The following is a 13,242-nucleotide window of genomic DNA, read 5'->3' on the forward strand; positions in this document are numbered from 1 at the left end:
ACGTTGCGTTTTAAAAAAAGAACAGCCAGGCGAAAATACACATAAACTGCACTACCACTGAAACGAATGGAAAACGCACTATGGCAATTCACACAGGGCGCTTGCAAGCTGAAATCCGCCACAGGACGCCAGTATTGGCGGTTTTTAGCAGAAACGCCAATACGTCAAGAAACTACCAAATCAATAGACTCTATGGGATCTGCACGTTTGAAACCACACTTCGCGTAAATACGCAGCGTATTTTAAATACGGCGTCCAAATTCTCAATGAGAACAATGAGAAGTGCATGGTGGGAAAAGAATCCTACGTGTTGAAAAACGCATGTTGACGGTCAAATGTGGTTTCAGTGGCATATTTACGCCTGGCTGTTCTTTTTTAAAAACGCAACGTAAAAACGCCATGTCTGGCCTTGCCCTAAAGGGCTGTGGTTGCCTTGGGCTGGTACAGAAGCACAAAACATAATGTACAACATTTCTACCTACTTCTTTAGTTAAGCTTTAGTTCTCCTTTAATGCGAATGAGTTGGTTGTGTAATCATGTTCCCGGGAAAGCAAATGTACACAGATTTAATCTCCTTTTTATACGGCTATCCTGATTAGCCACATTAGACTCAAGTCAATTTACTTTCAAAAACATAACCTTTGGAATCCTCAAAAAATATTCATTATACTCTCCCCAAATATTCCCATTGATGGTTTGATTTAAAAGCTGGTCGTCTCTCTTTTTTTCCATCCTTGGTAGCCGCTTGTCGGAATTTTGATTTCTTTGGCTGCCTTGCATACCATTGTGTTATTCTGAAAACCCATTATTTAGCAACTTTCAAATGGTTTGGATATTTTAGTGACATATTTTAGGAGGCTGTTCGAGAAGCCGTGGTTTTGTAGCTCATTAGCGTTTGATGCTCTTCTGAATGCTGAGTTTGGCCTAATCCACCTCCCTGCGTCCACCACTGTTATTTATCTTTTGCTCTTGATGGCTTGTTGAACGTTTAAATACATGATTGGTAAGAGGCTGTACTTAAGAGACTGTTTGCATAAGATTTGGGTTAAAAAGAGGCAAAAGACGCCCTATCTGCATCCTAAAAAAATCAGGACAGGGTACAAGAGGTTGTTTGGTGGAATAAAAGGGGGGAGTTAAAGGAAAAATATTCCCAGTGCCAAAAATGCTTCCTTTATGAGCATTTAATACAGGTAAGGGAACTGTTATCTAAAATACTCTGGACCTGGGGTTTTCCGAATAAGGGGTCTTTCTGTAATTTGTATCCCCATACCATAAGTCTACTAGAAAATCATTAAAACATTGATTGAACCCAATAGGCTGGTTTTGCTTCCAATAAGGATTCATTGTATCTTAGTTGGGATCAAGTACAAGCGACTGTTTTATTATTACAGAGAAAAAGGAAATCATTTTTAAACATTTTGAATTATTTGATTAAAATGGAGTCTATTGGAGATGGCATTCCCGGAATTGGGAGCTGGATAACAGGTTTCCAGATAACAGATCCCATACCTGTGTAGCTTTTGCCAACCCCAAAAGTATTTAGCAACATCATTCGACAGTAGAAAATTGAAAATGCAGTGTATGTAATAAAGCTTTTTATTCAAAAGGTAATTCTTCACCAGCTTTAAGCAGGCCTTAAATATGAAAACTTGCAATGTGATAACTGTATATTACATTCTGATTGCAAATAAATTATCTTAGTTTTTCCCTTATTTAAAAATAAAACGTGTAATTTTGTATTCCTGTCGTGCTCCGTATTGCCAAGTAGGGTTGCCACCTTTTCATAGTTTAGGGTCCAGACAGGGGGCTGGGCAAGTAATGTGGAGCTGACGGCATTGGTGGCAGGCTTGTGATATCAGAGGGCAGGTCTATTATGTGACAGTCGGCAAATTGGCTGGCTGCCGCGTGAATCTGTTAAAGGAACAGTAACACCAAAAAATTAACGCATTTTATATTAACATAAAAACTGTTAGCATGCACTGGTTAAAGCTGTGTGTTTGCTTTAGAAAGACTACTATAGTTTATATGAATACGCTGCTGTGTAGCCATGGGGGCAGCCTTTCAAGCTGGGGGGGGGGGGGAAGAGAAAAGGCACAGGTTACATAGCACATAAAAAAGCCCTGTCCAATACAATGGTGTTTTATCGGTCATCTGCTGTGTATCCTGGCTGAATAGCTGTCCCCATGGCTACACAGCAACTTGTTTATATAAACTATAGTAGTACTTATCTGTTATCTACTGTGTATCCTGTGCTTGAATGGCTGTCCCCATGGCTACACAGCAACTTGTTTATATAAACTATAGTAGTACTTATCTGTTATCTACTGTGTATCTTGTGCTTGAATGGCTGCCCCCATGGCTACACAGCAGCTTGTTTATATAAACTATAGTAGTACTTATCTGTTATCTACTGTGTATCCTGTGCTTGAATGGCTGCCCCCATGGCTAGTAGTGTTTCTGAAGCAAACACACCAGTTTTACCAGTGCAGAGCAACAGAACTTTGTATATTAATTTATTTGATTCACTTTCGGTTACTGTTGCTTTAAGAGGCCTGTCCGTATTTTATAGGGATGCACCGAATCCACTATTTTGGATTCGGCCGAACCCCAGAATCCTTCACCGAACCGAATCCGAACCCTAATTTGTATATGCAAATTAGGGGTGGGAAGGGGAAAACATTTTTTACGCGATTTGCATATGAAAATTCGGATTTGGTTCGGCCGGGCAGAAGGACTTGGCTGAATCCAAATCCTGCTTAAAAAGGCCAAATCCCAAACCGAATCCTGGATTCGGTGCATCCCTAGTTCTTTAGACTTCTGAATTCCTAGCAGGCGGACAGACAGCCCATGCGAAAAACTGACTCTATTAAAACCGGACAGGTGACAACCCTAATACCTGGTTTATTAAGCAGTTGTTATTGGTCCACTGTGCCTTTTATAGTGAGAAGGAACAGTATTGCTTTTTTATTCCAGAATCAATATCTTGCAAAAATATTCATGATACAATTGCATTTTGGATCTTTATGTCCTTGCTATATTATTTTTGTGCAGGAGCTGCTGCCTTTAGTACTGATGTTCGAGCTGCCTATAGCCGGGATTCTGCAACCAATACCAGACCCCAACTCTCCCACCATTCAGCAAATATCCCAGACGTACAATATAACGGTTTCTTTCAAGCAACGCTCACGTGTGTACGGTGCTACTGTTATAGTGAGAGGTTCCCAGAATAACACCAGTGCTGTGAAGGTAATTTATTCACAACAATTAATGGAAAACTGAACATTAAAGATTTCATCTAAATCTTCTTCCCATTCATTGGCTCGGGGTATGTTCCAGTCACGGCCAGAATCCATTTTCCACCTGTGGAATAGCTCATTCTGAAAGAAATTGTTTGAGATGGAATTTTCTTTAGTTCGGTCCCTTTGTTAAAAAAAAAAAATGCAATTTTTTTATAATATAGACTTCGATATAATGAAGTAATGTCTTTTGTAATTCCCCAAAAAAAAAACATTGTTTTTTATTCCATCATATTAAAACATCAAAACAACCCCTCATGGAGCCTAACGCGTTTCATGCTTACCATAGGCAATCCCAATGTCTTTTGTAGTATAATTAATTCATGCCATGCATATAGTTCTTCTATATTTAAAGAAACAGTAAGGAGGTTATGTAATCAAAGGCACTAAGTTTGCCCAGGAACAGTAACGCATAGCAACCAATCGGCAGGGAGTATTTACTGGTCACCTGTTTAAAATCAAACATCTTATTGGTTGCTATGGGTTACTGCTCCTGGGCAAAGTTAGTGCTTTTTATTACATATGGGGGTAAGGGGGTTATTTATTAAAGTCTGAATGCCAAAGACTTGAAAAATGTGAGTTTTTTTAACTATATTCAAATTTTTAGTGGAGAAAAAAACTCGGGTTTTCGAGATTAATTATACCCCGAGGATGCAATAAGTCTGAATCCTAAAATCCACCATCTCAGACCTCCCGAGATTGTATATATGTCATGGGAGAGGTCTCTATCCTATTTGAAAGTTTCTGTGGCCTTCACTGGAATTAGCTGAAAGTCTGACTATTTCGGGCAAAATCCGTAAAATTTGGACTTTTCGGTAAAAAGCCAGAAAAATTGTACGATACAGGAAAAAGACTCTGATTTGGGTTTTCTCTCGATTTTATCAATCGAGAGAAAAAGCTTTTTTAATAATAAATAAGGTCAAATTGTGGATTCTAGTTTGGTCTGACTTTTTTTTTTTTTATAAATAAAATATCAGAAAAATGATTTTGATAAATAACCCCCTTAATGTTCCTCTTTCAAACATTCCTGAAGAAGGGACTGAGAAGGATCGGAAAGCTTCCAAAATGTATTTGTAAGGGGTTCTGTTCGTGAATAGATTGTAGGACTTTAACCAGGACCTTACCACGGTTTATGATTAGTTTGCATGTACAGGAAAATTTTTATACCATTAGCAGGAAATTGCTGCGGAATGCGTCTGCACTTTATAAATGATTGATATAATGATGTCTAGTTAGTCGCAATCTGGAGTAAATGAATGTCATAATATGTCATAACTTTCAAATCAGAAGTCATTTTTTGTGGAATGTTAAAAAAAACGTCTCTGTTCAGGTATTTCCTGACGGGCTCTATGCTACGGAGGTTACAGTTATGAGAAATGGAACAATGTTCCTTTATTCACTTTGGGTTTCTATCTTGTATACATTCCATGGCTGAAAACCGCTCATGTTCTTATAACAAAATCCCACAGCCCAATTGAGTCCTTATTCGGAATTCAACTTCTATACAAGTGCCGTAGACTATTTAGTTCTTCCATCTGCATTTTTAACCATCATAGCAAAACAAACTGTAGAAATCACTTTCATCAATGAATACATTTTCATAGTCTCTTTATAGACTACATACGAAGAAAGACATTGCTTGAATTATGAAAAAGTTTTCTTCGTTTCAGGCTGGTTGTCCATTCTGAAGCTTCAGCCAAAATTGAGATGCAATTTCTTTCTTTCTTCCATCAAGAGCTTCCACACAATTTAATTGGTTGTGGAAATATAAATTAGAAACTTCTCAATTATCCAAAGAAACGGCTTCAATTTTATTTTATATTTTCTTGTAGGAGGGCACAGCAATGCTGCTTGAACATCTTGCTGGCAGCCTGGCTTCTGCCATCCCAGTCAGCACTCAACTGGATATTGCTGCTCAACATCACCTCTTCATGATGGGACGCAATGGTTGCAACATTAAGCACATCATGCAAAGAACAGGTGCTCAGATTCACTTCCCAGATCCTAATAACCCCCTAAAGAAATCTACTGTCTACCTCCAAGGCACCATTGAGTCTGTTTGTCTTGCTAGGCAGTATCTCATGGTAAGTGGCGGTCATCTGTCCTAATAAATAATTAGATTTTTTTATCATAATTTTGGTCTTTACTTTTGGAGAGAACTCACAACTTTCTCCTGTTTTAGTTTCTCATTGTAAGTGTCTAATGTTGCTGCCTGGATAATACAGATAAGACTTTTCGAGAGATTCCAGCCTTATTTATGCATGCAACTTTGAAGTTGAAACTTTGGTGTTCTAGAGTCATGAACAAAGCTAGAGTGAGGTCTTGTCATTAAAGAAAGTTCCTAAAGGTGGTCATAGACGTAGAGATCCGCTCGTTTGGCGAAGTGGGTGATATCGGGCTGGGATAAGGGCGGTCTGGTTGCGGGACCACCTAGACGCACAGATGCGGCCGTGAGCTGATGGGATTTTTTAACCTGCCTGATCGAGATCGGGGAAGCCCACCAGATACCCCCACACTTGGGCCATTAAGCTGCCAACTCGATCTGTCGGCAGCTTTTATCGGGCCGTGTATGGGGGCCTTAAGTGCGGCTAAATCTCAGGGGGATGTTGTTGACATTTGATTGAGTCTGAAGCATTGTAATGGATGCAATTATACTAGCAGACAGAAGTAATGGCTGAAGAATGAAGAGAGATCAGCAACATTGGGTTCTTCAGTTGTTGTCAAGCAAGGGGGCCTCACATTTCACTTCAGATGAACTGTTTTATGAGTTTTTTTACTGCTGTTTACACCATTTTTAAAATAATGAATTGTTAGACATTAAAACATACATTTTCAGTTGTTTTTTGTTATTGTTTAAAAAGGTAGATTACAAAAACCATTAATACTATTTCAATATCCTATAGCCTTTAAGGTTTTTACTGCTCTTTTTTTTCTGTTCTTTTCATATTTTTAAAAAAGATTTTACCCAATGTTTTCATACAGGGATGCCTTCCTCTTGTGTTGATGTTTGACATGAAGGAAGAGATTGAAGTAGAGCCACAGTGCATCACTCAGCTCATGGAACAATTGGATGTTTTCATCAGCATTAAACCCAAACCTAAGCAGCCAAGTAAAGTGAGTGTGTGCAGCACTGGGAAATTACGGACGATTGTTCATGCATAAATTCTATATATATTTTTTTTGGTGGTTTGTCATTATTCTGCTTTATGATAATTCCATTCAATGTATTTGTATGATGATGTCTTCTGCTTAACACAAGTGTTGCATCACCATAGTTTCTGGATACATAATACCTCTATATTATAGCTGAAGTAGATAATCAGCCAAGTCCTACTGACCCAAGAGTACAATGGCTAGAAATACTCAACGAATGGATTTGTTATGTTCTTATTGTTAAAACCTGTAGTGTTGACATGGAATTAAATGTATTTTAATAAAAATAATTTCTTCCTATGGGCCTTCTGCTGCCCGTTTTCCCTTTTAACCTCAACATGAATACAATAAGGCTTCATGTCAAAAGCTAAACATATATGGGACATATATCTTGAGCACTGTTGACCAAAATGATACCCTGCCTGTTCCTATCTGATATGTGATTGGGTAATTAGCTGGATATCAACAGGAATCACTGTATGATATGTTCATTGGCCTAGGAGGCAAGTAATTGAATCCACCCAGTTTGACCCACCATTGTTTTGGCTACATGAGAACATCTTTCCATGAATAGTCACATTTACTGTTCTCTAATCAAAAAGACACTTTTGGATCATTGTACAGATTAAACCAAATGTTGATTATTACATTTATTTATTTACTTTCACAGTCTGTGATCGTAAAAAGCGTCGAGCGAAATGCCTTAAACATGTACGAAGCAAGAAAATGCCTTCTCGGACTCGATAGCAGCGGAGTAACCATTACAAACCAGTCTACGATATCCTGTCCGATTCCAATGAATTGCCATGGGTTGGATATTTTGGCAGCAGGCCTAGGTCTCTCTGGATTAGGTAATAAGAATTTTCATCAGATATTTTAGTTTAAGAAAACCATCAGTTGGCCTTAGAATTCCATGGCGATGCATCTCAGTCTAAAGTTGGCATGAGTGTAGTGCGTGGCTCATTTACTAACCTTGGGCAAATCTTCCCTATTGCAGTAACTATAACAACTAGTAAGCAGTTAGCTTTGATCAGTTTGCAGAATGTTGAATAATGAAAGCAAATCTCATATTGGCTTTTATTGGAATTTGCCCCATGTTGGCGAAGGAGCTCCAGTTTGTTAAAGAGTTGAAATATAAGCCACTGTTGCAACAAGTCTGAATATTTAATCTAACCAAAGCATACTGTAATTTCCTAAGATAATAGACAATCTTCTTTTCTTCTTTATACAGGTCTCTTGGGTCCCAACACCCTTTCAGTTAATTCCACTACCGCTCAGAATTCTCTGCTGAATGCCCTGAACAGCTCTGTGAGCCCTCTGCATAGTCCAAGCTCTGCTGCTCCTAGCCCAACGTTATGGGCAACTTCGTTAGCCAATACATCAAACGCAACAGGTACATTGCCCTTTGTACAATGACATAACATAACTCCCTCTAGAGCAGTGATCCCCAACCAGTGGCTTCTGAGCAACATGTTGCTCACGAACTCCTTTGATGTTGCTCCCAGTGGCTTCAAACCTGGTGCTTATTTTTGAATTTGAGTTGGAGGCAAGGTTTTGTTTCATAAAAAAACAGCTGTATTGCCAAACAAATTCTCCTATAGGCTGCCAGTCCACATAGGGGCTAGTAAATAGCTAATCACGGCACTTATTTGGCATTTCCGGGGACATTTTTTATACTTGTGTTACGCCTCAACTCTTTTTACATTAGAATATGGCTCACAGGTAAAAAGTTTGGGGACCCCTGCTCTAGAGGATTATTTCTAGACTAAGGGTCTTAATCCTGTAGTGCAGTGCTACTATCTCCCCTGGAACAGTGATGGGCAAAACATGTCTAGTTTTCCTTTTAAAAATGTTCCATTTGTGCTGTTTCTGAGCATGCATGTATTAAATTCCCCTTGTGATGTCTATGTCTACAATATCTGGCATGGCTTGGGGAGCGGAGCTTAAATTATACTGGTATTTGTAACACAAAACGTTAATATTGAAGAGCTAATTGGTAATGTATTACCAGAACATAACATTGCTCGGGGGAAGAGTATATTTTTCTTTTCAACCATCTTCAGTTAACGCTTCATGAAGAACAGAAGCTGAAATGAAAAAATAATATTTTCCCAAAAATGCACCCGTTTTATTCCCTTCAGATTCCTGAAATTATGTATTTTTAAGTTTTGACAATCTTGTGTGGTTTTAGGCATAATTATCACTTATCATTCTAATTCATACTAGAATTTTTTTTTTTTTTTAAAGTATTTTGTCTCGATAATGGAAAATTGCTCCCAGAAGTTTTTATTAACAGTGCAAATGCTTGTTTAATTATAGATTGACATCACTCAGAACTTAATAGCTCAGATAAAATGAATGGTACCACTCCAAGATTCCAGGGCACAAAAACAGCAGGTGTCAAGGTCTGCTACGGGTATATGAAATATTGTATGAAATGTCTAAACTCAAAGTCTCATACTTGTATAGTTCCTGGAGTATCCACATCAGAAAATACATTCTCATCCTTTAATTGTAGTTTAATTTTATTCTGGTCTGAAGCTCCATCCCTTTCATTTGTTCTCATGCAGAGAGGCCAAGCTGACAGTTTGGAGATGTTTTGCTTCCAAAGGAAAATTGTGGTTTTAGCTTAACATCTCAGGTGACGAACACATAACAATATGTCTACTTTCACATTTTTTTTTTCGTACAGGCTTCCCAGCAATACCCCATTTAATGATCCCATCTGCTGCACAAGCAACGTTAACCAACTTCTTGCTTTCTGGGGTTCCAAACTATGGTCAGAACACTCCATCTCCACCTCCCGGGCTGACGCCTGTCGATGTCCACATGAATGGCTTACACTCTGAATGCAAGAAGGTTACATCAGTGTTGAATGGTCATGTAAAGGTAAGATCCAGTGTGATAAAGGGTAATGTCAACACTAAAGTCTTCTAAGAGTTTTTCAGTAGATCCTGGTCATTTGTAATATAACTAATGTTGCCTTGGAACATATCGGTTTATTTGGTTCCCTCATGTTCTGTTGAACGTCTGAGTAAGAATGTGATTAGAAACTGTCAATTAACTTAAATTTTCTTTTTTTTTCTTTGTTTGCAGCCAACAAATATGAAATATGGAACAATATCTTCTTCATCTCTAGGAGACAAGGTGTTAAACACAAACCTTGCTGAGGCATCAAGGCAGTCAAATAACCACAGCTCGGCTGAAGAAGTGAATTCCAAAACAGATTCAGAAGGTGACCTGGTGGTTATAGTTTAGTAGAAGCCCTTTTACAACGACTTTTGAACCATCTCTTCTGCTTTTTTTTTTTTTTTTTACTTCACCTTTCTCATTTTCTGTTTAGGTATTTCAGAAGTTGTACAATAAATATTTGTACTTCATGCAGGGTTTTTTTAATTAGTTGGTTGACGTCCTTATAGGAGGACCATTAGTAATAATACACCCTCCAAAGTCTGTATATGTGCTGTTAAACCAGTGGTTCTGGATGTATGGTTGGCTATATGGACATGAAGGAGTCATTTGTATGACCGCCCATAGTTCCTTAAGCGAGGGCGAAAAACATATGGTTCGACGTTTTTTTGTTCTATTATGGCACATTGGTAAATGTTTGACTTGTTTTTGCGCAGCTCGCTCTAATCTCTATAGTTGTTTCTGATTATTCTCCCCTCAAAAGCCCAATGTTCCAATATGTTGTGGTGATGGTCTATCAAGCTTTATGCCTCTTCTCAAAACTTATAATTATCTTATGTTTTAAGGCTTTTGAAGGCTGTATTTAGTGTACAGCAGTGGTTTACTTTTTAAGCCCACCTCACTCTGACCTCTCGGGTTCGTCCAAAGAATCCTCATATACTGTACATATTTATCTTTAATTTGAATTGCTGTTTTTTTAAGAAACTTGCTTGGCTCTAACCGTTCAAAAAAAAAAAAAAAAACGGCAGGAATTGGCTGTGCAATTCTTGATTGTCAGTGGGTGATTGTTTCAAAAAAACCATTGTATCTGACGGTTTGCTTTATTTCATCTCTGTAAAATAATTAGGGTTGCATCAAAGCCATCATTTAGGTCAAATGTTAACAAAACGGAAATCCAGTTAAATCCTCTCTAAAGGTAGAAAATTGAAAAATGTAATTAAGGACAATTCAGATCATGAAGTTTCAGATTTTGGTCAAATAGTTTTTCTAGTTCGGTGTTCAGTCAAGGCTGGTGTTTTTTTCTACTCATGGATCGTGCCAGGTTGCTGGTGCCATAAACATGATGGCATGACTATGGTAATCATTATGATGTCATGCCAACATGGTTCTTAAAGGAGAATTCAACCCTAAAGTTTAAAAGCCCTACCCTACAGAGACCCCCCTCCCTCCTCCTGCCAGCCTAAGTGTTACCCCCAGGTAAATGCCCCTAACGGTTTACTTACCCCTCGGTGCAGATTCAGGCATCGGAGTTCACGGGCGCCATCTTTTTCTCTTCGGAATGAGAGTGGCGTGGCGGCACATGCGCAGATAGAGCAATTTTCTGTTTTGCGACAACTGCGCATGCTCCGAAACTCAAGAAAATTGCCGAAGCGCTGGTCTCATTCTGAAGATTACCGAAGCGGCTGAAGATGGTGCCTGTGAACCTCGATGCCTGATTCTGTAAGTAAAATGTTAGGGGCATTTCCCCAGGGGTAACACTTATGCTGGGGGGGGGAGGAAGGGGGATCTATGTAGGGTAGTGGGGGTAGGGGTTTTTTTTTTTAACTTTGGGTTTGAATTCTCCTTTAAGTGGAGAAAAAATGTTCAACTCTAGAAACTCACTGAATAAGTGAATATATTTTGCTCTTTCCTAATTACATCCTTTTGAAAGCCCTTCGTAAGATAAAAATGACGTTTCCTGTTCATGGTTCCTCCGTTTTTATGGACTTGTTTTTTCATTGTTTCAATGTGTTGGCAGGTTGCAATGATGCCTTTGTGGAAGTGGGCATGCCCAGAAGTCCGTCTCACTCGGCCAACACCAAGGATCTCAAGCAGATGCTTAACTCCACCAAAGCTCCATGTCCAACAAGGCAAACTGTCAAACTGTTACATGGCACGAAAAACTCTCACTTACAGTAAGTCGTATTTCCAATTTGTTGGCTTCAGAAATAAATGTTTGGATAGATGAAGTAATACTCTCTTTCTGATTCTAGTACTGCAGAAAGATTGCTTTCAGATTCAGAAATGAGTCCTACAGAAGGTCCCATGACTGATAAAAAGGCCCCTGGAAGTGAACGGGCTGCAGAAAGAGCTGCTGCCCAACATAATTGCGAGATGGCGCGGTTTACTTCACAGTCGGCGTATGGCAATATGCAGGTAAATCTTCAGGACTGAAATCAAATCAAAATTCTCTCATTAGGTAGGTTACCCGCAAGATGGTCGGGTTTTGGGCATAAATTTCTGATTGCCTGTGCAGGTAGTCCGAGGGTAATCCATCTGGGTACCCGGCTACGTTGCAGGATTGAACCCTCCAACCCCCTTATTTGCTCTAAAAATCCTTGTCCTACCTAGTGCAATATACTACATTGTGGTGTCACTTCTGGTTACTGTTGACGTCACAAGTGAATCTCTGGTGCTAAAAAGAAACACTAATGGGAAATGTTAAGCATATTACCAGCTCAGATTTTCATTTTAAATAGTTATGCTAATGAGGAACAGAAAAAATAACGGCGACAACAGCTAAAGCTTTTTTAACGCTCCTCCAACCTCTTCATTTTTAGAGAACATGACTTAATTTTATACATCTATATGGAAATCGTGGATGTTTTAGGGTTACTACTTGCCCGCTATGATGTTCTTTTCCCCCACCAGCTTTTGGTTAACCTTTAAGTTAACTTTTATTATGTTATAGAATGGCCAATTCTTAGCAATTTTTCAATTGGTCTTAATTTTTTCCTTTGTAGGATTTTGGATTATTTGCCTTCTTCTTCTAACTCTCTCCAGCTTTCAAATGGGGGTCACTGACCCCATCTAAAAAACAAATGCTCTGTAAGGCTGCAAATGTTTTGTTATTGCTACTTTTTATCATCTTTCTATTCAGGCCTCTCCTATTCATATTTCAGTCTCGTATTCAAATCAATGCATGGTTGCTAGGGTCATTTGTACCCTAGCAACCAGATTGCTGAGATTGCAAACTGAATAAAAAGCTAAATAACTATTAGGGATGCACCAAATCCACTGGCCGGATACCAATCCAAATCCTAATTTGCATATGCAAATTAGGGGTGGGAAGGGGGAAACCATTTTTTACTTCCTTGTTTTTTCCCTCCCCACCTCTAATTTGCATATAAATTAGGGTTTGGATTCGGTTCAGCCAGGCAGAAGGATTCGGCCGAATCCTGCTAAAAAAGGCCAAATCCCGAACGGAAATTCTGGATTCGGTGCATCCCTAATAACTAAAGAAACACAAATAATAAAAAATGAAAAACAATTCTGAATTGTCTCAGAATATCACTCTCTACATCATAGTTAATAATAGTTAACTCAAAGGTGAACAACTCCTTTAAGTTAACTTTTAGTATGTTATAATTAGGGATGCACTTTTTTTGTCACAAAACAAGGAAGTAAAAATGTTTTCCCCTTGCCACCCCTAATTTGCATATGCAAATTAGGATTCGGTTCGGTATTCGGCTGAATCCTTCGTGAAGGATTCAGGGGTTCGGCCGAATCCAAAATAGTGGATTCGGTGCATCCCTAGTTATAATATAGAATGGCCAATACTAAGCAACTTTTCAGTTTGTTTTCATAATTTTTTATAGTTTTAGAATTATTTGCCTTTTTCTTC

The 13,242-nt window shown here is 38.7% G+C and overlaps 1 protein-coding gene across 2 annotated transcripts in view; it reads left to right on the forward strand.

The window, feature by feature from the left end:
- The window catches only part of bicc1.L (BicC family RNA binding protein 1 L homeolog), a 170,991-nt gene that overhangs the window by 145,759 nt on the left and 11,990 nt on the right, over positions 1 to 13,242 (forward strand). For both annotated transcript variants that reach the window (XM_041568553.1, NM_001095090.1), the window contains 9 exon segments: positions 3,052 to 3,246; positions 5,129 to 5,380; positions 6,279 to 6,410; positions 7,120 to 7,300; positions 7,681 to 7,842; positions 9,142 to 9,338; positions 9,546 to 9,684; positions 11,377 to 11,533; positions 11,612 to 11,774. In XM_041568553.1, the coding sequence (XP_041424487.1) occupies positions 3,052 to 3,246; positions 5,129 to 5,380; positions 6,279 to 6,410; positions 7,120 to 7,300; positions 7,681 to 7,842; positions 9,142 to 9,338; positions 9,546 to 9,684; positions 11,377 to 11,533; positions 11,612 to 11,774 (1,578 nt within the window).

The sequence above is a fragment of the Xenopus laevis genome, chromosome 7L (assembly GCF_017654675.1).
Source record: "Xenopus laevis strain J_2021 chromosome 7L, Xenopus_laevis_v10.1, whole genome shotgun sequence".
Lineage (NCBI taxonomy): Eukaryota > Metazoa > Chordata > Amphibia > Anura > Pipidae > Xenopus > Xenopus laevis.